At 46.9% G+C, this 25,923-nt stretch overlaps 1 protein-coding gene across 1 annotated transcript in view; it reads right to left on the reverse strand.

The window, feature by feature from the left end:
- Positions 1–6,927: 6,927 nt before the first annotated feature.
- The window catches only part of LOC144510196 (annexin A4-like), a 72,245-nt gene continuing 53,249 nt past the window's right edge, over positions 6,928–25,923 (reverse strand). The window contains exons 8-13 of the mRNA XM_078239676.1: positions 25,390–25,446; positions 21,269–21,362; positions 17,579–17,674; positions 17,412–17,470; positions 15,051–15,173; positions 6,928–8,484 (exon numbers count right to left, since the gene is read on the reverse strand). Coding sequence (XP_078095802.1) covers positions 8,428–8,484; positions 15,051–15,173; positions 17,412–17,470; positions 17,579–17,674; positions 21,269–21,362; positions 25,390–25,446 — 486 coding nt within the window. The 3' untranslated portion in view covers positions 6,928–8,427. The remainder of the gene's footprint in view (positions 8,485–15,050; positions 15,174–17,411; positions 17,471–17,578; positions 17,675–21,268; positions 21,363–25,389; positions 25,447–25,923) is intronic.

Here is a 25,923-nt window from a genome sequence, read left to right on the forward strand (position 1 = left end):
TCTGCTACGCAGCTCCGCATTTCCTTTGCATTGATCCCAAGAATAGGCGGACAAACCATACTCCCAACAGCACATAGCGCTAGTACAAACATACAGGAGCAGTCATAGGCCATTCAGCCCTTCAATCCTGCTCCATCAATACACAAGAGGCCTCAACTCTACTTTCCTGCCCACCCCCATTGTCGCCTTGGATTCCAGATTGACAAGGGAGACAATCTATCCAACTGCTCTCTGGGGAAGAGACCCCAGACCGCCCGAGTCCAACGCTGGCATCTACACACCTCTAGGGAAGAGACCTCCACAGACTAACAACTCTCAAAAGATTTTTTTCCTCATCTCTGTCTTAAATGGGGGAGACCACTTATTTTTGAACTCTGTTCCCTCGTTCTATTCTCTACCATGTGGGGAAACATTCAGTCACCCAATGGGTATTCATAAAGACAGCTGCAAAGCCGGATGGTTAAAAGGCTAACTCTATATTAGGGTAAGGACTGTGGGAGCAGCAAAGAACAGGATGTGCAGCTATGTACAGTAACTGTTGCTATGCTTTTGCAGTGGTTGAACATACATCTCTATCATGTTGAGAGAATTATGACCCTCTGACAGAGGCACGACTGTCAGCATTCGTGACCAAAAGAGACAGCGATTGGTTAGTGCCTCTCCTGTGAGTACGTGACTGGAAGCATAATCATAGAAACATCGAAAAACTACAGCACAAACAGGCCCTTCGGCCCACAAGCTGTGCCGAACACATCCCTACCTTCTAGACCTACCTATAACCCTCCATCCTATTAAGCTCCATGTACTCATCCAGTTGTCTCTTAAAAGACCCTATTGAGTTCGCCTCCACCACCACTGACAGCAGCCGATTCCACTCGCCCACCACCCTCTGTGTGAAAAACTTACCCCTAACATCTCCCCTGTACCTACCCCCCAGCACCCTAAACCTGTGTCCTCTCGTAGCAGACATTTCCACCCTGGGAAAAAGCCTCAGAGTCCACCCGATCTATGCCTCTCAACATCTTATACACTTCTATTAGGTCTCCTCTCATCCTTCGTCTCTCCAAGGAGAAAAGACCGAGCTCCCTCAGCCTATCCTCATAAGGCATGCCACTCAATCTAGGCAACATCCTTGTAAATCTCCTTTGCACCCTTTCAGTCTTTTCCACATCCTTCCTATAGTGAGGCGACCAGAACTGAGCACAGTACTCCAAGTGGGGTCTGACGAGGGTCTTATATAGCTGCATCATTATCCCCGGACTCCTAAACTCAATCCCTCGATTGATAAAGGCCAGCACACCATACGCCTTCTTAACCACCTCCTCCACCTGCGGGGCCAATTTTAGAGTCCTATGGACCCGGACCCCAAGGTCCTTCTGATCCTCTACAGTACTAAGAGTCTTTCCCTTTATATTGTACTCCTTCATCCCATTTGACCTACCAAAATGGACCACGACGCATTTATCTGGGTTGAAGTCCATCTGCCACTTGTCCGCCCAGTCTTGCATCCTATCTATGTCCCTCTGTAACTTCTGACATACCTCCAGACTATTCACAACCCCACCAACCTTCGTGTCGTCGGCAAACTTACCAACCCATCCCTCCGCTTCCTCATCCAGGTCATTTATGAAAATAACAAACAGCAAGGGTCCCAGAACAGATCCCTGGGGCACTCCACTGGTGACCGACCTCCATTTAGAAAAAGACCCATCTATACCCACTCTCTGCCTCCTTTGAGCAAGCCAGTTCAGTACCAACAGGATCTCTATAAGGAGAGAGAGAGACAAAGAGACACCGCCAGCAGTAACCCGGGATTAACAACTGTAGAAACAACACCCCAAGTCTGGGACTCGGAGACCTTAGATCAAAACCCATCAGCAGTTCTCGCCACGGGTAGTATCTCGAAGTCTAACTTGTGAATTTGGATATTTTGAGAAGTTTTGATATGTTTTGAATACTAACAAAGTCAGTCAGAGGTTAAATACTTTACGTACAACATAGTTTGATGCCTGGTGTAGTTTTTTCGTAACTTCGTACAGTCCAATAAAGGAGATTTGTTGTACAATAATTCAAGGGTTTGAGTGGCTTTGTCCACAGCATCAGGTCATAGTCAGAGTCATAGAGGTTTACAGCATGCAAACAGGCCCTTTGATCCAACTAGTCCATGCCACCCTTTTTTTTAAACCCCTAAGCTAATCCCAATTGCCCACATTTGGCCCATATCCCTCTATACCCATCTTACCCATGTAACTGTCGAAATGCTTTTTAAAAGACAAAATTGTACCCGCCTCTACTACTACCTCTGGCAGCTCGTTCCAGACACTCACCACCCTGTGTGTGAAAAAAATGCCCCTCTGGACCCTTTTGTATCTCTCACCTTAAACCTTTGCCCTCTAGTTTTAGACTCCCCTACCTTTGGGAAAAGACATTGACTATCTCGCTGATCTATTTTATAGATCAGGGGTCTCCAAACTACGGCCCGCGGGCCACATCCGGCCCGCAGCCAGTGGGGCAGGACGGGATTCCCCGCTGCCGAAAACACACCCGCGTCCAGAATCCTGCCGCTGACTCAGGATCCGGACGCGGGGACGGAAGCCACAGGGCGGACATTTGCTGCCGCTCCGCGCGGTGTCTGATGGACCCATGAGAATCCCCGCCCTCTTTACTGGCCTATTGTCCAATCAGAGCTGCCGTCCTGTGACTGACAGTTCATTAAACGAATCAGCAATTGAGACATCTGTTATCCAATTGCCGCCCTGCATTGACTGAGTGACAGCTGCTTTATCCAATCCGTGAGCTCCATCTGTCTGAAACGAGCGAGAACAATGACAATGATGGCGGAAATTCAGACCAATTCAGTGATGGAAGGGAAAACGAAAAGTGGACAGTGAGTGCCGCCTGTTTAATGAAGAATGGGGTGTAAAGTACTTCTTTGTACGAGCAGGTGATAAAGCCTTGTGTGTCATATGCAACAAAACTGTTGCAGTTTTGAAGGAGTACAATGTCCGTCGGCAATATGAGACCAAACATGAACCAAGTTATTCCCAATTCACAGGAACACAGCGTTGGGAAAAATTTGAATCAATGCAACGCAGGTTGCTTTCCCAACAAGCTTTTTTTACGCAGATGATAACTGAAAATGAAGCTTTAACCAGGGCCAGTTACAAACTAGCTTATGTGTTGGCTAAAAGAGGAAAGCCATTCACCGATGGAGATCTCATCAAAGAGTGTATAATGGAAGCAGTGGAAGAGTTATGCCCAGAAAAAGCAAATCTGTTCAAAATCATCAGTCTTGCGCCAAATACTGTTGCTCGTAGAATTGAGGATGTAGGAAGCAATATATTTAATCGAATTGCAGACAAAGCAAGAAATTTTCAGTTGTATTCTCTCGCACTTGATGAATCGACTGATGTGTGTGACACATCACAACTCCTAGCATTCATCCGTGGCGTCGACAGTGAATTTAATGTGACACAAGAATTAGCATCAGTGCATAGCATGCGCAGCACAGTAACTGGAGAAGACATCATCAAAGAATTGCAAAAAACTGTGTTAGAATATAACCTGGAGTGGAATAAACTGCAATGCGTGACAATTGATGGAGGAAAGAACATGTCTGGGGTGAAGAAAGGTTTGGTTGGACAAATCACAAAAGCTGGTGAGGTTGGTGGATTCTCAAAGCCCATGTTTCTGCATTGCATTATCCATCAACAAGCATTGTGCGGAAAATATGTGGATATGTCTTGCGTTCTGAAACCTGTTGTTTCAACAGTGAATTTCATTCGATCTCACGGACTTAATCATCGCCAGTTCATTTATAAAACTAATTTTTTTTCTTTGGCCCCCGAAAATGTGTAAAATACACGATGTGGCCCTCATACTGAAACGTTTGGAGAGCCCTGTTCTAGGTCATTATTTTATGGACCTCTATAAGATCACCCCTCAGCCTTCTACACCCCAGAGAAAAACGTCCCAGTCTATCCAGCCTCTCCTTATAACTCAAACCATCAAGTCCCGGTAGCATCCTAGTAAGTCTTTTCTTGGTGAACCCAACACTCTCAAAATGGTCTCACTAACGCCCTGTATAACTGTAGTAAGAAGTTTAACAACACCAGGTTAAAGTCCAACAGGTTTATTTGGTAGCAAAAGCCACACAAGCTTTCGAGGCTCTGAGCCCCTTCTTCAGGTGAGTGGGAATTCTGTTCACAAACAGAACTTATAAGACACAGACTCAATTTACATGAATAATGGTTGGAATGCGAATACTTACAACTAATCCAGTCTTTAAGAAACAAAACAATGGGAGTGGAGAGAGCATCAAGACAGGCTAAAAAGATGTGTATTGTCTCCAGACAAGACAGCCAGTGAAACTCTGCAGGTCCACGCAACTGTGGGAGTTACAAATAGTGTGACATAAATTCTGATTCTAGGATCGCATGATAAAGACTCAGGAGGAAAAAAGCAGAAATATTTATGTGAAATAGTGTGACATAAACCCAATATCCCGGTTGAGGCCGTCCTTGTGTGTGCGGAACCTGGCTATCAGTTTCTGCTCCGCGACTCTGCGCTGTCGTGTGTCGCGAAGGCCGCCTTGGAGAACGCTTACCCGAATATCAGAGGCCGAATGCCCGTGACCGCTGAAGTGCTCCCCAACAGGAAGAGAACAGTCTTGCCTGGTGATTGTCGAGCGGTGTTCATTCATCCGTTGTCGCAGCGTCTGCATGGTCTCCCCAATGTACCATGCCTCGGGACATCCTTTCTTGCAGCGTATCAGGTAGATTAGTTGTAAGTATTCGCATTCCAACCATTATTCATGTAAATTGAGTCTGTGTCTTATAAGTTCTGTTTGTGAACAGAATTCCCACTCACCTGAAGAAGGGGCTCAGAGCCTCGAAAGCTTGTGTGGCTTTTGCTACCAAATAAACCTGTTGGACTTTAACCTGGTGTTGTTAAACTTCTTACTGTGTTTACCCCAGTCCAACGCCGGCATCTCCACATCATAACTGTAGTAAAACATTCCTATATTCCATTCCCCTCACAACAGACACTAACATTCCTTTTGCCTTCCGAATCACTTGCCGTAACTGCAAACTCACTGTTCCTGATTCGTCTCCCGGAAGCTCCAGGGGTTCCCCACAGACAATCAGCCGAGGCTAGAAATGAACCCGGATCCCTGGAGTTGCGACGCAGCAGTGTTAACGACTCTGCCATCCCCAAAAGCCACAAGAGTATTCCCATCTCTCTCCATTTCAGTAACGTGCTGTTTTTTTTTAATCCTTCCTACCCAAATGGACTTCATGTTTTCCACACATTATACTCCATCTGCCATGTTTTTACCCAATTGTTTAACCCAGCTAAATCCCTTTGCAGATTTCCTCACCTGCTCTTCACAGCTTAACTTGCCTTTCCTCTTTCTGCCTGTATGTTTGATGAAATGTTGAAGGTGATCTGAGATTGCTAGATGGCAAAAGAGGCGGCGCATGGAATTAGACAATGGCTCATGTAACCAATAAACATTGACCTGTACGTGGTTAGAATCCTTACAGTTCAGAAGGAGGCCATTCAGTCCCTCAAGTCTGTACCAACCACAATCCCACCCAGGCCCTTTTCCCATAGTCACACACATTTACCCCACTAATCCCCTTGAGACTAGGTTCAATTTAGCATGGCCAATCAACCTAACCCGCACATCTTTGGTTGCGTACAATGCCTCCATTCGGGTTGTGCTGTCCCGGATTCCCTCAAACGGATCAACACTGATGATCCTGAGCAGTGAGTAACAGTGTCACCTACAAGGACAACAGCCAGGGTGTAGTTTACCTTGGCGACAGCGATTGAAGTGAGCAGGGAGCTGCTCTTCTGATACAAAGATATGTAGAGGGACAGGTAGTATTAAGGAAGCAGGGTGGGGGGCTGCAGAAGGACTTGGACAGGTTCGGAGAGTGGGCAAAGCAGTGGCAGATGGGATACAATGTGGAAAAGTGTGAGGTTATGCACTTTGGAAGGAGGAATGGAGGCATAGGCTATTTTGTAAATTGGAAAATGCTTAGGAAATCAGAAACACAAAGGGACTTGGGAGTCATTGTTCAAGATTCTCTTAAGGTTAACGTGCAGGTTCAGTTGGCAGTTAGGAAGGCAAATGCAATGTTAGCATTCATGTCGAGAGGGCTAGAATACAAGAGCAGGGATGTACTTCTGAGGCTGTATAAGGCTCTGGTCAGACCCCATTTGGAGCATTGTGAGCAGTTTTGGGCCCCGTATCCAAGGATGGATGTGCTGGCCTCGGAAAGGGTCCAGAGGAGGTTCACAAGAATGATCCCTGGAATGAAGAGCTTGTCGTATGAGGAACAGTGGAGGACTCTGGGTCTGTACTCGTTGAAGTTTAGAAGGATGAGGGTGGGATCTTATGGAAACTTACAGGATACTGCGAGGCTTGGATAGAGTGGACGTGGAGAGGATGTTCCCACTAGTAGGAAAAACTAGAACCAGAGGGCACAACCTCAGGCTAAAGGGACGATCCTTTAAAACAGAGATGAGGAGGAATTTCTTCAGCCAGAGAGTGGTGAATCTGTGGAACTCTTTGCCGCAGAAGGCTGAGGAGGCCAGGTCATTGAGTGTCTTTAAGACAGGGATAGATAGGTTCTTGATTAACAAGGGGGTCAGAGGTTATGGGGAAAAGGCAGGAGAATGGGGATGAGAAAAATATCAGCCATGATTGAATGGCGGAGCAGACTCGATGGGCCGAGTGGCCTCATTCTGCTCCTGTGTCTTATGGACTTCCACTTCTTACACATTCCCACCAGCTTCAGCCACTCATTTCGAACATCTTGACGCTGCACATCTGGTCTCAGCAGCTATGAGACCCCCATCACACTCGGACACCGGCACCACATTTCACGGAAACATTAAAAACAAAAAGCCTTGCTGTTGCGTTAATAGAAATGTTTATGTTGAAATTGGATTACACAGCATCTGGGCCTTCACACACCAGTTATTTTTAATGGAATGTGTCATCTACATTGAACAGAGCTCTGAATCACAACAGGTAGATTACCGCAAAGGCTGTCAGCAGGTTACCATCTACAAAGTAGAACACAATCTAGCATGCAAAGTTTAAACATTTACAGGAGCAGCGAGTCCCTGATGAATTATACAAGCACAGCGGCTCATTCAAAACAATACCGTGATTTGTCTCCTAACCATCTGCTCAGAACAGACCGACGTGGTTACACATGCACTGAGTACCTTCATTATTTAATCATACATTCAGACAATAAATTGTTTACATCCTTTGCTTCAATAATCTTCAGCGCCACGTTCACAGTTGAAGGAATTTCCAACGTCAGACTGGTTAAGCAGAGCTACACGACCTTGGTTAAGTGGGAGACATTTCTTTCGCAGTGCCTTCTTGCTGCAGAACACACACAGACCCCGCACGCAAATCGAGCCAAAAACTATCCGCAATGGTGACCATTAACCAGGGTCATCAGCAGGACTAACCTCACTGCATCTCTATCCAAATCGTGATGGGTATGTAAGAAGGGGATGTTGAACGAGACATCAAACTGGACAGTGTTACGATGTGGAGTTGCTGGCGTTGGACTGGGGTGGGCACAGTAAGAAGTCTCACAACACCAGGTTAAAGTCCAACAGGTTTATTTGGTAGCACGAGCTTTCGGAGCGCTGCCCCTTCATCAGGTGAGTGCAGGATTTGGTTCACAAACAGGGCACATATCGACACAAACTCAATTACAAGATAATGGTTGGAATGAGAGTCTTAACAGGTAACCAAGTCTTTACAGATGCAGACAATTGAGTGGAGGGGGGGGTTAAGCACAGGGCTTGCAAAATCTCACCAACTGTCCTGGCTGGAGATAATTCACATCTCTTTAACCTGTGCTTCACCCTCTCTCCACTCACATTGTCTGCACCTGTAAAGACTTGATTACCTGTTAAGACTCACATTCCAACCATTATCTTGTAATTGAGTTTGTGTCTATATGTGCCCTGTTTGTGAAACAAATCCTTCACTCACCTGATGAAGAAGGGGCAACGCTCTGAAAGCTCATGCTACCAAATAAACCTGTCGGACTTTAACCTGGTGTTGTGAGACTTCTATCAGATTTCAAACCAGCACCAGCCTTGCAGGGGAGCAACCTACCAGCTGTTCTCCGCACAGGCTAGCTCTACCTGAAGGAGCCGCAGCTGATTTAGGCATTTTGCTCCTGAATCGAATTAAAGATAAACAGCCGATGTACAAAGAGAAATACAATGATCACAAATAAGTATTCTTCAAAAAGGTAATAAAAAATCTGTTGTTATAAATGATTAATATCGAGCAATGATACAGGGACACATGCAGTTGTAAATATTTGGCGTCACTCCAGTTGTTTCCACTTTTGAGGATGATACCAACTGCTGTTTTGATTATTCGCCACCACACAGTTGGAGCAGAACCTTCTTGTAATCTCCGGAACAATCCCCCTTGAAGCAAAAAAATATCAAATCAAATTCTCCATTCCACCTTGAAAACGGTGTCTAACATCAAGCAGGTCAAAGCCAAACAGTATTATCGTTTCTAAACAGCCCATCACAATTGTGCGAACGATCCCAACCACAGAGATCCACCAGAAAGCAGATAAAATGAAGCATCAACTTATTCCTCTCTGCATTTGCTGTTCGTTTCCCCTTTTAGCTTCTCTTTCAAACACTGCTCATTACCGGGCCAATCACCCTCCTGCATAGTTCCCAACTAATCATCCCTCGGGTTGCAACCAAGACTGCTCACCGGAGATTCCCCAACAATTTCAAACCAATGGGGTTTCCATTGGTGTTGCATACTTGGCTTGATGGTCAACTGCAAGGGCATCCCCCTCGTCCATTTTCTCCCGGGACATGGGGCTGCGCGGTGGCACAGTGGTTAGCACCGCTGCGTCACAGCGCCAGGGACCCGGGTTCAATTCCAGCCTCGGGACACTTGTCTGTGTGGAGTTTGCACATTCTCCCAGTGTCTGTGTGGGTTTCCTCCGGATTTCCCCCAGCAGTCCAAAGATGTGCGGGTTAGGTTGATTGACCAATTTAGCATGGCCATAATGTCAGGGGGATTAGCAGGGTAAATATGTGGGGTTACAGGAATAGGGCTTGGGTGGGATTGTTGTCGGTACAGACTTGATGGGCCGAATGGCCTCCTTCTGTACTGTTGGGATTCTCTGATTCTATGCGCCTTTAGGAACGAGCAGGATTGAAAGGCCTAGTTTGTTTCCCCACTCCCAAAGCAGCTTAAAATAGATAGAATTAAAATAGTTTTTGTTGGTATTATGTGATGGTAGTAGGGTACAAGTTTCAACTAACTTTGTCTTTCTGTATTTGTGTGCTAATAAAGGGTTAAAACTTCAGTTTGGCTTCACATTAGACAGAGGTGCCTGCAGGTCTATAGTTTAATTTCACTTTAAACTTTGCCTGCATTGTAACTAAGGTTTTATAACAAAGCATTTACAGGCTTTATAAAAATAAACAAATCTGTTGCTTAACAGCCAGAGGCCCACACTGAAAAGTAAGCACTTGTTGCTCATTTAAACCAGGTATCTGAGAAAGCAGATCTCAAAGAAACTGCCAACACAGAGGCAGGACAATCGAGTAAGGGGCAGAGGGCAAGTCCCAGAAGCTGAAGAGCAGATAGTTCTAGAAACCAGGGAATGAAAAGAGAAGTCCCAGGAAGACTGAAGTCAAAGGGACAAAGAACCAGAACAAGATACTGGCTGGGATTCTCCGACCTCATCCGCAGCTGGGTTCCTACTGCTGTGAATGAAGATTTGGCTGAGCGCCAAATTCCCTGTTTTGCTGGCCGCGGTGGCGCGGTGTGCAAGATTGGATAATTCCAGTCACTGTTCATTGAAGTTCCAGAAAAGGGGTAGAGAGAGGCTCCCAGTTAAGACAGAGCTAAAAAGGTATAGGTAAAAGCAAAATACTGTGGATGCTGGAATCTAGAATCACAACGTTGGCTCTATTCTCTCCCCACAGATGCTGTCAGACTTGCTGAAAGGCATGGACCTTGTGAAACCAGCTAGCGAGAAGCCAAGCATGAAGCAATCCTAAATTTGGTGACACTTTAATACCTGTGAAGCAGTGGCGTTCTGTTGGCGTGGCTGGGTCCCTGAGCGATTGTGTGGAATGCACATGGCAATCCCAGACAGTGGGATGCTTAAAGGAGAGGTTGAAATCCTGGATGTGGATCCTTGGTGAAGGGATTTGAGAGAAAGCCTTATTGGGGAGCAGATTTCCAAGTATGTTTTTTGGGAACACTCATCTGTTGTTGGGAAAGACGTGCGGGTTAGGTAGATTGGCCACGCTGGATTGCCACTTGGTGTCCAGGGACTGGCTAGAGTGGATACATGGAGTTGTGCAGGGTGGTGGGGCCTGGGTGGGATTGTGGCTGGTGCGGACTCGATGGGCCAAGTGGCCTCCTTCTGCACTGTAGGATTCTATGATTCTAAGTGTTAGAATCATTCATCAAGGAAGCAATATTTGATTTGTCACATGTATTAATAGTGAAAAGTATTGTTTCTTGCACGCTATATAGGCAAAACACTGTTCATAAAGGAAATGAGAGTGTGCAGAATGTAGTGTTACAGTCACAACTAGGGTGTAGAGAAAGATCAACTTAATGCAAGGCAAGTCCATTCAAAAGTCTGACAGCAGCAGGGAAGAAGCTGTTCTTCTACATGACCTCAGACTTTTGTATCTTTTTCCTGAAGGAAGAAGGTAGAAGAGAGACTGTCCGGGGTGCGTGGGGTCCTTAATTATGCTGGCTGCTTTGCCGAGGCAGCAGGAAGTGTAGAGAGCGTCAATGGATGAGGACTGGTTTGCGTGATGGATTGGGCTACATTCACGGCCTTCTGTAGTTCCTTGCAGTCTTGGGCAGAGCAGGAGCCATACCAAGCTGTGATACAACCAGAAAGAATGCTTTCTATGGTGCATCTGTAAAAGTTGGAGAGAGTCGTAGCTGACATGCCAAGTTTCCTTTGTGTCCCGGGAAAGTAGAGGCGTTGGTGGGTTTTCTTCACTATAATGTCGGCATGGGGGGGGGGGGAGCAGGACAGGTTGTTGGTGATCTGGGCACCTAAAAACTTTAAGCTCTTGACTCTTTCTACTTCGTCCCCGTTGATGTAGACAGGAGCATGTTCTCCTTTACACTTCCTGCAGTCGATGACAATTGTTGCCGCACCAGTTCACCACATTCTCTATCTCTATCAGGATGTTTTGAAAGTCAAAACACTATCCATCAGAGTCAGCATGGTTTTGGGGGGGGGGGGGCGTGGAAGGCAGGAAAATGGGGAAGAGGAGCCTACCAGCCATGATTGAATGGGGGAGCGGACTCGACGGGTCGAATGGCCTAATTCTGCTCCGATATCTTATGAACGAATGAGGTCATAGTTCCAGTGAGACCAGTTGGCTGAAAGCGTGACAAGCATCTGGGGGGCATTTGATGAGAAAACCAGAAGTTGCTTTGGGTGGGTGGTGCCTGTCACTCGGTTTCAGCATGAGGTACATCTATGGTGCCGAGGTGCCCAGGCTTCAGTCTCACGGGTACCCACTGCTATTCCAGCAGCTTCTATATATATCACACAAACAGTACGGACTCCTGAGCAAGCTGATAATCAAACTCTCAGGAACATCGCCTACACAATATATTAGGAGTCTATTACTGGGACGCACGGGTAGGGCTTGTCTTTCAAAGCGGAGGCTAAATTAATCAAAAATTAATTAAATATTGACCAATTCTTAATGCCCAACAGTGGCGCGATGCAACAATCAGCAGAGACAATAAAACCTCAAAGACAGGCTCGTAGTCAGAACTGCAGTATTCCAACAGAAAATGAACCAAAGAGAACAGGCTGTTATAATTCAATTAATTTCACGTTTCAGTCTCAAAAGATGCTCCAGTAAACTATTTCTGCTTCACACGCCAGTGTCTGGTCGATTTGTAATTATGAACTATGATTCTCTTCTCCCCGCTCACAAATTTAAATCGATACTGTTCATCTCTCAAACATGTGCGCTTCCTCCCTCTAACTGGCCGAATAGTTGTTTCAGCGGGCACACCTTGTTAAAATAAAGACTGGTTGTTCAGGTTACTTCCTGGGAATAGTAAACCCTTTGCAACTGGATGCCCCGCCTCCCCACGGAGCAGGTGACGGCTGTGGTCAGACCCACTGTATTGCAAACTGCCAGCGTCCATCTCTGCAGCAGGGCATGGAAGGCCCTGCAAACTCACTGCCATTCAAGAGCATCGACTGTCTGCAGGACCCTGACCTTCCCGTTGCTTGCCACTTTGACACACGATCCTGCTCCCGTGCCCACATGTCTGTCTTTGGCCTGCTGCAATGTTCCAGTGAAGCTCAACGCAAACTGGGGGAAACAGCACACACTGGTGCCCCACAAGGCTGTGTTCACAGCCCCCTACTATACTCCTTATTACACCTGTGACTGTGTGGCCAAATTCCCTTCCAATTTCAAGTTTGCTGACGACATCACCGTAGTAGGTCGGATCTCAAACAACAGGAATGAGATAGAGAATCTGGTGAACTGGTGCGGCAACAATAATCTCTCCCTCAATGTCAACAAAACAAAGGAGATTGTCATCGACTTCAGGAAGCGTAAAGGAGAACATGCCTCTGTCTACATCAACGGGGACAAAGTAGAAAGGGTCGAGAGCTTCATGTTTTTAGGTGTCCAGATCACCAACTACCTGTCCTGTTCCCCCCATGCTGACACTATAGTTAAGAAAGCTCACCGACGCCACTACTTTCTCAGAAGACTAGGAAAATTGGCATGTCAGCTACGACTCTCACCAACTTTTACAGATGCACCATAGAAAGCATTCTTTCTGGTTGTATCACAGCTTGGTATGGGCTCCTGCTCTGCCCAAGACCGCAAGGAACTACAAAAGTTATGAATGAAGCCCAATCCATCACGCAAACCAGCCTCCCATCCATTGACTCTGTTTACACTTCCCGTTGCCTCAGCAAAGTAGCCAGCATAATTAAGGACTCCACGCACCCCGGAAATTCTCTCTTCCACCTTCTTCCGTCGGGAAAAAGATACAAATGTCTGGGGTCACGTACCAACCGACTCAAGAACAGCTTCTTCCCTGCTGCTGTCAGACTTTTGAATGGACCTACCTTGCATTAAGTTGATCTTTCTCTACACCCTAGCGATGACTGTAACACTACATTCTGCACCCTCTCCTTTCCTTCTCTATGAACGGTATGCTTTGTCTGTATAGCACGCAAGAAACAATACTTTTCACTGTATGTCAATACATGTGACAATAATAAATCAAATCAAATCTTCCAGCTAAGCACTTTACAGCCTTCTGGTCTCAATATTGAATTCAACAACTTCAGATGATTACCTCGATCCCACCTCCACCCCTTTTGTTTTCACTTCATTTAATTTTTAAACTACCTTTTATTTCTTTATTGTCTTTCTTCATTTTTCTCCCCCCCCCCCCCCCGACTTTTCCCCCTATTTAATCCCCTTTTCTCAATTTTACCTCTCTCCCACCCATCTCTTTCTCCCCCCCCCCCCCCCAAATACATCTTCATCAGTCACAGTTTACCCTCCGATTTCAGTTTCTCTGCCGTTTGGCCATTCACACCTTCCATTCTCACTATGGGCTGCCATTAGCAGCCTTTCCCCTGGTTTCTGTGGCTATGACTCATCTTTCATTCCCTCCCCCTGCAGTATAAATATCTCCCACTTTCTCTGCCTTTCAGCTTTGACAAAGGGTCATCTGGACTCGAAACGTCAGCTCTTTTCTCTCCTTCCAGATGCTGCCAGACCTGCTGAGATTTTCCAGCATCCGCAGTGATTTTCTTTTAACTGGCTGGCTGATATCCCATCAGAATTTAATCCCGCAATCTCACTCTTCTCCTCCCCACCAGCTAAAAAAAAATCTTCTTCCCAGACCTATAAAACTTTGCTCTCACAAAAGATGTAGCTTAAGTTACAACTGTTAGCCTTGGCTTGTTATTAAGAGTTGGGCCAGACAAGCTTTTCCCCCCAAAAAGACAGAGTTATCAATGACTACACTGTATATTTTGGTGTGGATACTTTTTATTTCTCCATAGTTTCAATAAGAACGTGGAGATTTCCACTTTCTGGTCGACTCTGCATCATCGAAAACCACAGAATCTGGAACATGGTTCTGGGGCGGCATGGTGGCACAGTGGTTAGGACTGTCGCCTCACAGCGCCAGGGTTCAATTCTGGCCTCGGGTCACTGTCTGTGCGGAGTTTGTACATTCTCCCCGTGTCTGCGTGGGTTTTCTCCGGGTGCTCCGATTTCCTCCCACAATCCAAAAGATGTGCGGGTTAGGTTAACTGGCCATGCTAAATTGTCCCTTAGTGTCTGTCGGGGGAGGTTAGCAGGGTAAGTGTGTCGGGTTACGGAAATAGGCCCTGGGTGGTTGGTGCAGACTCGATGGGCCGAATGGCCTCCTCCCACGCTGTAGGGATTCTATGATTCCATGAACAGGGGGGGCAGAGTCTCAGGATAAGGGGCCGATCGATCATTTAGGACAGAGATGAGTTGAGGAAGAATTACTTCACACCAAAGGGTTGTGAATCTTTGGAATTCTCCACCCCACAGGGATGTGGGGCTCCATCCTGGAATACACTCAAGGCTGAAGGACAGATAGATGGTGGTTCTTTCACAGAATGAAGGGATTTGGGGAGTGGTCGGAAAAGGAGTCGAAGCCCAAGGTTAGTCATGACCGTGTCGAATAGAAGAGCAGGCTGAGGGGCCAAATGGCCTATGCTGCTCTTATTCTGTTCTTAAGAGTGGCAATATGGTCCTTTCAGAAAGCAAGAGCTTTTTAACCAGGTGGAATTGGGCAGATTCAATGAAGCCACCATTGCGGTAATGTGCTCAGTTAGTTGTTCCAGTTCCACGTGTATATAATACATGATTCCTCCGGTAGACCTGCAGTACAACTCTAAATAATTAGCAATACAAACCCGTCCTGACAGCGGCCCTCCCACACTCACCTTGATAAAGGAATACAAGGATTTGCCGTAAATCTTCTGGAACTCCTGTCTAATGTCCAGCATGTCTATTTCACAGCGAGACACCATGACTCGAATCAAGGTGTTGTCATTCGTACCAGCACCCTAGAATTGAGAGAGCACCAAGTTAGACTGCCTCAGGTGACTGGAGAAAAAGCTCATCAAAATCCTTGAGTAAATGTCTTGGAATCTCAACCGTGGGTCAGTACTCTCAGCTAGGTGTTCAAGTGTCTCTCAAGCCCATTTTCCTGGCCAGCACTGAGGGAGTGTTACACTGTCAGGAGAGCGGACTCTCACATGGGCTGTTGAACCAAGGCCCTGTTCATGTTTTCACATGGGTGTGAACGATCCTCAGACACTATTTCAAAAGAAGAACAGGGGCGTTCTCTTTGCTGTCCTGGCCAACATTCATCCTTCAGTCAACATTTCAAATGCCTTCTCTGTTCCTTCCCTCATTGCTGTTTGTGTTTCTCCCACAGTGCTGCACTGATAGGTACAGCAGCAGGTCATCAGCCCCGAGTCTGTCCCGTCATTCAATGAGATCACGGCTGATCTGCAGCCAAACCCCCTTCCTTTGGCCCATAACCAAACATCTATCTACCTCAAAATTTAAAAATTAACTGGTCTCGCACCAACTGCAGTTTGTGAAGGAGAGTTTCAAACGTCTACTACCCTTTGTGTGCCAAACATCTCTCCTGAACAGCCTGACCCTGATTTTTAGACTATGTCCTCTGGTTCTAGAATCTCCTTTTATTCTGTTCTTAAGAGTGGCAATATGGTCCTTTCAGAAAGCAAGAGCTTTTTAACAAGGTGGAATTGGGCAGATTCAATGAAGCCACCATTGTGGTAATGTGCTCAGTTATTGTGCTCAGGGTGCAGAGACCACTCCATCTGACGAAGGAGCATTGCTCCGAAAGCTTATGGTACTTGCTACCAAATAAACCTGTTGGACTTTAACCTGGTGTTGTGAGACTTCTTACTGTGTTCACCCCAGTCCAACGCCGGCATCTCCACATCTAGAATCTCCAACCAGTGGAAATCATTTTTCTTTATCTCCCCATCTTTCCGTTAGGATCTTGAAGACTTCAATCAGATCACCCCTTAACCTTCGAAATTCCAGAGAATAATCTCTCCTTAGGTATAACCTAACCCCTGAAGTCCAGGTATCATTCTTGTAAACCTACACTGCATTCCCTCCAAGGCAATATGTCCTTCCTCAGGATGCATTAGCCTCAGCACTGCCCCTCCAACACAGTGCTGCATTCCTCAGCACTGTAGTGTAGAGAGTTAACAAGATGGATATGCTGATACATTACCTGGATAATGCATCACCCACCCCCGTCAGTCATGCGTTATACAGGGAAGTTGGCATCATGCCTGGGGGCAAAGTTCCTACTCTCTAACCCGTCTAGATGTTATCCTAATTAAGGAGTGTCAAACGGACACTGGAGTCTGACTAACCAAATCCCATAACCTGGAGACCGAGCCAGAAAGACACAGCTGAGAACCTCCTGCACGGATTATCGAAGGCGTGCTCTGGAGTGAGATTCGAAGATGAGATCTTCTGACTCAGAAGAGAGAGTGTTATCCACTGAGCAGAACGTGACAAACACGCAGTGCAGCAATCCCGTACGCACAGTCCCCAGCTAGTTCCAAACTGCAGCCATTTCGTGCAGTGCAAACTCTACATCTGAACACAAGTCACTCAAGATCCTATCACAGGGACTGGGACACAAGAGGCACTCTAACAGAGAAATCCTCTGCGGGCAGTTTCAATAACATACTGATAGACTTGCAGCCGTTGTTTGAATGGCCAGTTTAAATGGTCTTTGAGCGAGGGAAGCACAGCTTTGGAGGAGAAAAAAGGGAGAAACCTTACAAGCAGCAGTGAGAAGCAATTGGTGCTTGGAACTCAGCTTGTAGCTGCTGTGGTCCAGATGGGTTTCTCCATTCAAATCTCATTATACACAACCCCTGATCCAGGCACAACACATCAGTGCACACAGTCTTCACACACACACATTTCTCAGATCACTGAAGGGACGCAGAAAGAAAAAGCAGGTGCAGCACTGATCTCCCTGTAATATCACGTTTGCTGCATCTTAAGTGATTGGTGTTCCATTCCAGTGCACCCATTTCCCACGAGCCCACACAAATCCTGTTCCGACTTCACAAAAAAAAGTGTTTCTTGACCTCAGTAACTGGACTGAGATGTTAGCGAGGGCGGTAACTGCACACGGGCCACGAAACACGTCCTGTTGTCCGACTTATCTGCGTAACGTGTGCAAAAGCTCCACAACGGGAATGAACAAGAGTTAGCGCCAAGTTTGGGAATTCACTTACCTTCATCGACTTGTACAGCCTCTCTGCAAAGTAGGCAGGTTGGTTCTTCATGTTTTTAACTAGGACCGAGAGAGAGAGAGAGAGAGAGAGATTCAGAGACAATTACTCCAGGCCACAGGGAAAGGAACATTATTTGGGAAGACGGGAAACGGAATTGGACAACTCACCAATTGCTAATAAAGCGCCTTCCAGACTGCCGGACATCTCGCCCTTAATGCTGTTCTCAATATCTTTGTTCGCAATCTGCTTGTACACCTCGAACACTGCTCAGAAACATTGGCAATTAGACGACAGTTAATATAGTAGAGGTGGCCATTCGGCCCTTTGGGCCGGTGCTTTCACAGTAATCCATCACTCCCACCCGCAAGCCCCTTTGCTCATAGCCCTGTGTAAAGAACTCTGCTGCTGCTGACTGCACTCACTCGTAGTGTCAGAGTGACACAGGATCTTGGGGCCTCGTACAGCAGCAGCACAATGAAGCCATGCCAGTCTCTCGGATGTCTGGACCAGCACCAGTTAAAGTCTGAAGAGCAGACGCCACATGCCGTCTTGGTACTTGTTAGAGGGGGAAGCGGGGTTAAAGGAAACTGGATCAGCAAGGGACCCTCTCTCCCGGACCACCTCCCATCAGTTCAGTTGGAAATGCTAGATTAAAGGCAAATTTCTGACTGACAGTTGTCCTGGTTCATGCTAAAGCAGAAGAGGCTGCCATTCAGCCCATCAGGAGAAGAACTATCCTCCAATTCCCTGTCCCCTTCACAAATTTGGTCTTTTGACCACTTATGCATCCTCCTTCAGGAATTCATTCTGCTCCTGCCATTTCATTGCGTCATGAACCGTCCAATATTCAAGATTTTCTTCCCATTTAATCATTCATCAGGGAGGGTTAGCGAGGGGAATCTAAGGGCATGTTGAGCGGAATATGAACTCAATGGTCGAAAACTACTCAACTCGTACCAGGTTTAATTAACCGCTTCCCAAATTTCTGCAGGGATTCTAGAACCTTCAGCAGGAATCACGGCCATCCTGGAGGACAGGAAGGAGGCTGGCACGGAGTGTGAACATCGTCATTGACCCAAATTCATTTACTGCACACAAACAAGGCACGGTACTTTCCCTGGCCATTTCCTCCCTCCACACTCCTGCCTCAGGAAGCACTGCAGCACAGAAATCTGATAAAACACAGTCACTTCAACCAGTCTTGGTCACACAAGCCAGAAGCTGAAAGAAACTCGAAGGAAGGGGTGAATTTGTCCATTCTGAAAAACAAATGCATTGCAAAGGATTCCAGTTGGCCTTACTGATGCTGCCAGTTTTGGGAAGCTGAGATGAGATGATTTTTGTATCAATGAGGGTATAATTTCTCTCCAATCTGAGACACTGTTCCACTGAGCAGTGAAGGCCCTGTACATCCAGAAATATCATATCGTTTACTTTGAATTGCACTGTGGGAGACTCTCACTTCTATCCACGGGCAATACGTAGGCATTTTATTTTATACAACTGCACATCATTACGTTAGAAATGATTTGCAGGCTAAGATGGAACTGCCTCGAGGCATTAGATGCAAAGTTTTGCCACATTTGGAAGTTGGCAGAATGCCTGTTCTTCAGACAATCTTCTAACAGAAGAATTGGCTGCACCTCATTGGCACAATGCCATCTCCAAACCAAGGAGATCTTTGCCTTCTCTGTTTGGAATTCAAAGGGTTACGGCTGTACACAGCGTTGCAGTGTATTGGCAGATGTTGACAGATCTGCAGAGGTATTCTCAGGGGAAAGTGCCACAGGAAAGCTGAAGCGGGAGAGAGACTGTGTTAGCAACTGTGGCTTGTATGCAAAACTTTGTGATGGCTTTGGGTCAGAAGGCTGGAGGACCAGGATCCCAGGCTGACACTGCCAGTGCAATACTGAGGGATGGCAGTCCTGCCAGAGGGTCAGGACTGACGGGGAGTGTTGCGCTGTCAGAGGTGCCATCTGTCTATGTTAAACACTGTCACCTTCCCAAAGGGCAAACAAAAGATCTTGTGCTACTAATGCGGAACAGAAGGGGAGTTTGCATTAGTGTCCTGGCCAATGGACCCGGGTTCGATTCCCAGCTTGGGTCACTGTCTGTGTGGAGATTATAAGTTCTCCCCATGTCTGCGTGGGTTTCCTCCCACAGTTCGAAAGCCATGCAGGTTAAGTGCATTGGCCATACTAAATTCTCCCTCAGTGTACCCGAACAGGCGCCAGAGTGTGGCGACCAGGGGATTTTCACAGCAACTTCATTGCAGTGTTAATATCGTGTGACTAATCAATAAACTTTTAAACATTTATCCCTCTCAAAAAGAGAAGTCGCCTGAACAAATTTTTCCATCGTCATCACCCGCGGAGTGCAAATTAACTTCTGTTGCCCAATATTACAGTATTAAACTTCAAATCAAAAGGACACCCTCGTTTGGGAAGTGTTGTGGGACATGCTGAGGTTGTGAGACACACCAGACAAATAGAAGTCTTTCTTTTTATACAAAGGCTTCCTCTTGATGCACTCACACATACTTTGCTTCTAAATTCCCACGTGGGATCAGAATGGAGAGCAGCCGGGAAGGATTGGGGAGCTTATCAGATTTGAGAGGAAGGCAGCATCACAATTTTTACATTGACATTTTGTTTCTGTAAACAGGATGGAATTCTCCCTCTAGGAAAACAGCCGGTTTTCCCAGAATGCTGAATGGATCAACATTTTCCTATCCTTAAAAAACACAACTCTGCTGCCAACGTCTGTCGTCAGGAAGCAACAGGAGGGCCAATGGCAGTTCAGAACATTGAAACCATCACTGGTTGCAAGGCAGCACTGTGGTCCAGAAAGGGAAACATGCTTGGATACATCACTGTCTGGAAAATACTTCAACGAGAGGGAGGGGGCAGGAGAGAGAGAGAAGGGGTGGGGGGGGGAAAACAGGGGAGGGAGGGAGGGGGGGCAGGAGAGAGAGAGAGGGGTGGGGGGGGAAAAAAAGAGAGGAAGAGGGGGGGGGGCAGGAAAGAAGTGGGGGGGGGGGGGGGAGGGGGGTGGGAGAGCGGCACAATGTTTAGCATTGTGTTCGGTTCCCAGCTCGGGTCACTGTCTGGGCAAACTCTGCACATTCTCCTTGTATCAGCGTGGGTTTCCTCCCACGCTCCAAAGATGTGCGGGTAGATTGGCCATGCCATTATGGAAATAGTGCTGGGGGAGGGGGCCTGGGTAAGACGCTCTGTCAGAGAGAGAGTGAGCGAGTGTCAGTGCAGACTTGATGGGCCAAATGGCCTCCTCAGCACTGTAAGGAGTCTATAATGAGGGGGGAGAGAGAGGGGGGGGGGGGTGCGGCGGGGGAAGCAATCTGTCATCTTGGAAACCTGGATGTTCAGTGCAGAGGTGACTGACTCTCAGTACACAATGGTAGATTTATAAAAGCATATTTCACAATCTCAGCCACTTGACTCATCTTCCAAATGTATTCACTGTACAAACACAGCAGCCAATTTGCACACAGGCATTGAATAAATAATCCGATGGTCTATTTTGGGTTGAGTGAGGCATTGGCCAGGATATTGGGAGAACTCCCTTGTCCCCATGTTGAGTCATCACCTCAGGTGCCCCTGCTTTGACAAACAGTGCAACCCTCTGTACTGCACTGGAACAGCTAGTCCATGGTCAAGAGACTGGAGTCGATGTGAATCTCACAATCCTCTCGGAGGGATAGCAGCTTTGTTTTTTAACAAAATGCAGAGAGAAGCAAGTGGATTGAAAATTTAGTAATTTGCTCTTGCACCTGGGGAAGATTGGAGTGGTTTGTCAAACTGTTAAGAAGCCTGCGCTTGAAGCAATTAAAGTCTCACCTCTTCTTAAATGGGTTGGGTTCCTGATGCAGAGGATACTTAAAAAGGCAACTTCATCCGTCCCCCACTGCTTTTCGCCAGCTTCATACAGCGCCTGGTTTACAACACAAGAACAGAACAAGCTGTAGTGATATACATCGGCCTTCCTGCAGAAACATTCCCCGCCCCCACACGCCTAGGCAAGACTGCCAAAGGACCTGCTCACTAAAACATGGCCTTCACAGAAGCCACATTCACGAAAACAGGCCTCACCAGCCGGACTTGGAAATGTATCGGCCGTTCCTTCACTGTCGCTGGGTCAAAATCCTGGAACTCCCTCCCCAGCAGCACTGGGGGATGAACCTACACCACAGGGACTGCAGCGGGTTCAAGAAGGCAGCTCACCACCACCACCTTCTCAAAAGGGCAATCAGGCAAGGGCAATCGATGCTGGTCTAGCCAGCGACACCCACATTCCATGATCATCGAGAGACATCATCTCTGATTCAAAAAATAGAACGGATTTCAAAAGGATGAGAGATTTTTAAAAAGGACATTCTAACTCTATGCTGGATTGAATGAGAGTTCTTTGGGTGTGCGTGCGTGCATCAAAGACAGATCATGTCTCACTCGGAGAGGGGAATCACATACCCAGGGCCCATGTATTGTTTCAAACCACACAATAAAACACAGGAAGGCGCTTGGTGGCACGACTGAGATACAGAGAGAAAGTGTGCGCACACTGCCGCCTCCCATTCCCTTCAGAACCATAAACCTTCAGCTGCTGATACTATCCATCTTGCTCACACGTCACAAGTTTATTTATTTATTAGTGTCACAAGCATGCTTACATTAACGCTGCAATGAAGTTTCTGTGAAAATCCCCCCAGTCGCCACAATCTGTTCGGGTTACACTGAGGGAGAATTTAGCACGGCCAATGCACCCTAACCAGCACGTCTTTCGGATTGTGGGAGGAAACCGGAGCACCCGGAGGAAACCCACGCAGACACGGGGAGAACGTGCAGACTCCGCACAGACAGTGACCCAAGCCAGGGATCGAACCCGGGTCCCTGGCACTGTGAGGCAGCAGTGCTAACCACTGTGGCACCGTGCCACCCAGGAAACAGTAGGCCTAATATCCAGAACTGGAATGGTGTGCCAGTGGGGGAAGACACTCCAAAGAGTGACCCGAGGCTGGAATTGAACCCGGGTCCCTGGCACTGTGAGGCAACAGTGCTAACCACTGTGCCACCCAGTTTGAAGATCACAGGCACAAAGTTGTTGGATATGGGGAAATCAGTCGTCAATGGTGACCCGCTGGAATCGGAGTTGGGGCTATTACTTTGTCGTATTTTTACAAAAGCAGTTGGTCATCAATTTCTTCTGGATTCTTCTGTCGAGGCAGCGATTCTTGGCGGGAGTAGCACGGGGGTGTTGTTGCAGGAAGGGAAGGATTGTGCAGCGTAACAAGGTAAAGTCTAGGGATTCCTGTGCTGTCAATCCTCCCAGGATGCTTGGAGCTAAACTCAAGCCTTTGGGGCAGGACACGCTATGGGGAATCAGTGGCAGGAAATGCTTCAGAGAACAAACGTGAAGGCTCTGGAGAGAAACATTAAAAATGTATTTTCAGGCAGCATTAAACATAGTCAGTTTGAGGAACTCTGCCAGCCAGTGGTTCTGACAGAACTGCTATTCTAGTCTGCAGTCAGCCCCAATGGCAAACTACTGGTGGACTGCGAATGTAGCGGCACTTACTAGAATGGAACCAGTGACAACTTTGTATTGGATGTAATGTGACCAATGGTAACAAGCTGTCAGCTGATCCAATAAACCATGGAACCAATTACAGAGTGATGTAATAAAAGCAAAATTACTGCGGATGCTGGAATCTGAAACCAAAAGAGAAAGTGCTGGAAAATCTCAGCAGGTCTGGCAGTGTCTGTCAGGAGAGAAAAGAGCTGACGTTTCGAGTCCAGACGACCCTTTGTCAAAGTTAAAAGGCAGAGAAAGTGGGAGATATTTATACTGCAGGGGGAGGGAATGAAAGATGAGTCATAGCCACAGAAACCAAGGGAAGAGGCTGCTAATGGCAGCCCATAGAGAGAATGGAAGGTGTGAATGGCCAAACGGCAGAGAAACTGTGGCAGATGGAGATGTTGGGGGAGGGAAAAGAGAGAAATGGGACAGAGGTAGAATGTAGAAAAGGGGCAGCGGAAGAATGATGTAATAGTCAGCTGACTCACTACAAATAAGAACCGGTGTGGAATTGCGTGGAGCTTGGATTGGCCCAGGGCGAGGCCCCAAGTTTGGAGTAATGATGTTTCTTTATTAAACCCTTTCTTTGAATTATAAGTTGGAGTAAGTTTTGTTCTATTTTTGTCGTCTGCATTTGAAGAGTTACTTCTGGTGAAACAGCACTGATATGATTTGCGTTTCAGGATGGCCCAAGAAACGTCAAACTCTAATCAGGAGGAGGTTTTTGTAGGTCGCTGCGCGGAGAGGGGGGAGGGAACACAGTTGACAAGGCAAGAAGCAGTCGTCATTGTCATCGGATGTTACGAGGAGATTTATTTTTAGCGACTTTGAGCTATTATTAACCACGAGGTGAAAGCTGACTGAACAGAGGATGCATAAAGCTGTGTGCTCACTCGAGTACATTCAAGTGAGGAGGCAGAATGCCCAGTTATCTCCCTTTTCCACAAGCTCCAACAAGAGGCGAAACAAGAGCTGTGCACGGATTGGCAGCACTAATCCATTAGATTAAAATCATTGCCACACACCAACCCCCAGCAGGCTCCTCCAATACCCAGCTTCATCTATTTTACACACTCCAATCTTGTTTCATTGTTAAATATACATGGAGCAGCTGCTTCTGGGGGCCCAAAAGCAGTAGGAGAGTCACTGTCTGAAACAGTACGTGCTATGATTAAGCTGCAAAGAGACAGACTCCACGACAATCTGCAAGCATGCAGAGGGCGAGAGGCTCAGGGGGCAGTCTACAGGGAACTGGACCAGGTGCCATCAGAGGGCGCTGCATCTGGAGTGAGCCACCCTCACGGCAAGAAGAAAAATTCTGTAAAACTGGGTCACAAAGAACACGCGGGAAGCAAGAGTAAAGGAAAAGAAAGGGAACTGTCAGAAAAAAAGTGTTGCTGCTATCGCATGGTTGTATCACAACTTGGGATGGCTCCTGCTCTGCCCAAGACCGCAAGGAAATACAAAAGGTCGTGAATGTAGCCCAATCCATCACTCAAACCAGCCTCCCATCCATTGACTTTGTCTACACTTCCCGCTGCCTCGGCAAAGCAGCCAGCATAATTAAGGACCCCACGCACCCCGGACATTCTCTCTTCCACCTTCTTCCATCGGGAAAAAGATACAAAAGTCTGAGGTCACGTATCAACCAACTCAAGAACAGCTTCTTCCCTGCTGCTGTCAGACTTTTGAATGGACTTACCTCGCATTAAGTTGATCTTTCTCCACACCCTAGCTATGACTGTAACACTATATTCTGCACCCTCTCCTTTCCTACTCTATGAACAGTATGCTTTGTCTGTATAGACACAAGAAACAATACTTTTCACTGTATGTTAATACATGTGACAACAATAAACCCAATCAAACACAATAACGGTCAAAGAAAAGTGGATCGAGTGTGAGCAGAATGGAGAGCTTGATAAAGAAGGGCGGCATGGTGGCACGGTGGTTAGCACCGCTGCCTCACAGCGCCAGGGACCCGGGTTCGATTCCCGGCTTGGATCACTGAGTGGAGTTTGCACGTTCTCCCCGTGTCTGCGTGGGTTTCCTCCGGGTGCTCCGGTTTCCTCCCACATTCGGAAAGACGTGCTGGTTAGGTGCATTGACCCGAACAGGCGCCGGAGTGTGGCGACTAAAATGTCACAGTAACTTCATTGCGGTGTTAATGTAATCCTTACTTGTCACTAACAAATAAACTTTAATGCTGTAACCAAGCAGAATTCAATAAATAAATAGCAAGGAATCACTCTAATACCCCTGACAATACAGTCCAAATGAAGAATCATTTACTCTGTTTAGGGCCGGTGTATTGGTCTAAGATTAAACCATTCACTTGGATTACATTTTTCACACTTGTTCCCAGATGTGTAATACCACGACCAACCTTTGCATCCGTTCTGGCTTGTTCATCATTCACATTGTTTCCCTCATCTCGGTTTCCCTGCAAGGAAACAAACATTGTCTGTGTTGAGTACACACAGTTCATCAAGAGGAGGAAGTGCACAGCAGTGGAGAGGAACAACAGTGCTCGGAGTACAGAATCCAGTTCCTCAACGCATCTGACTGTACCCAAACTATCCTCACTGCAAGTCTCGACAGTATCAGTTCACACATTAAACTGGAACAACACAGCTTTGTGATTCCCTCCGAAAGGAAAAGGGAATTGTTTTTTTAAAGCTATGCGTCAGGACTGTGATGTGAATGGTTGCAAAACCAGTCCTTTATTCCTTGTGGTTTCACTCTCCAAGTTCAGCACGTTTAGATGGAAGCTCTCCTCCGTACACAGGTACACGAGGCAGATGAAACATGCTCATTTCCAGAACTAGTTGTCCCTGGGACAGCTCACTCGCCAGAGACACTACAGCTGGAGGGTCACCACTCCCCACAGAGTATGGTTAACCCAGCAGACTGGCACACT

This window comes from Mustelus asterias, chromosome 22 (genome assembly GCF_964213995.1).
Source record: "Mustelus asterias chromosome 22, sMusAst1.hap1.1, whole genome shotgun sequence".
In the NCBI taxonomy this organism is placed as follows: Eukaryota; Metazoa; Chordata; class Chondrichthyes; order Carcharhiniformes; family Triakidae; genus Mustelus; species Mustelus asterias.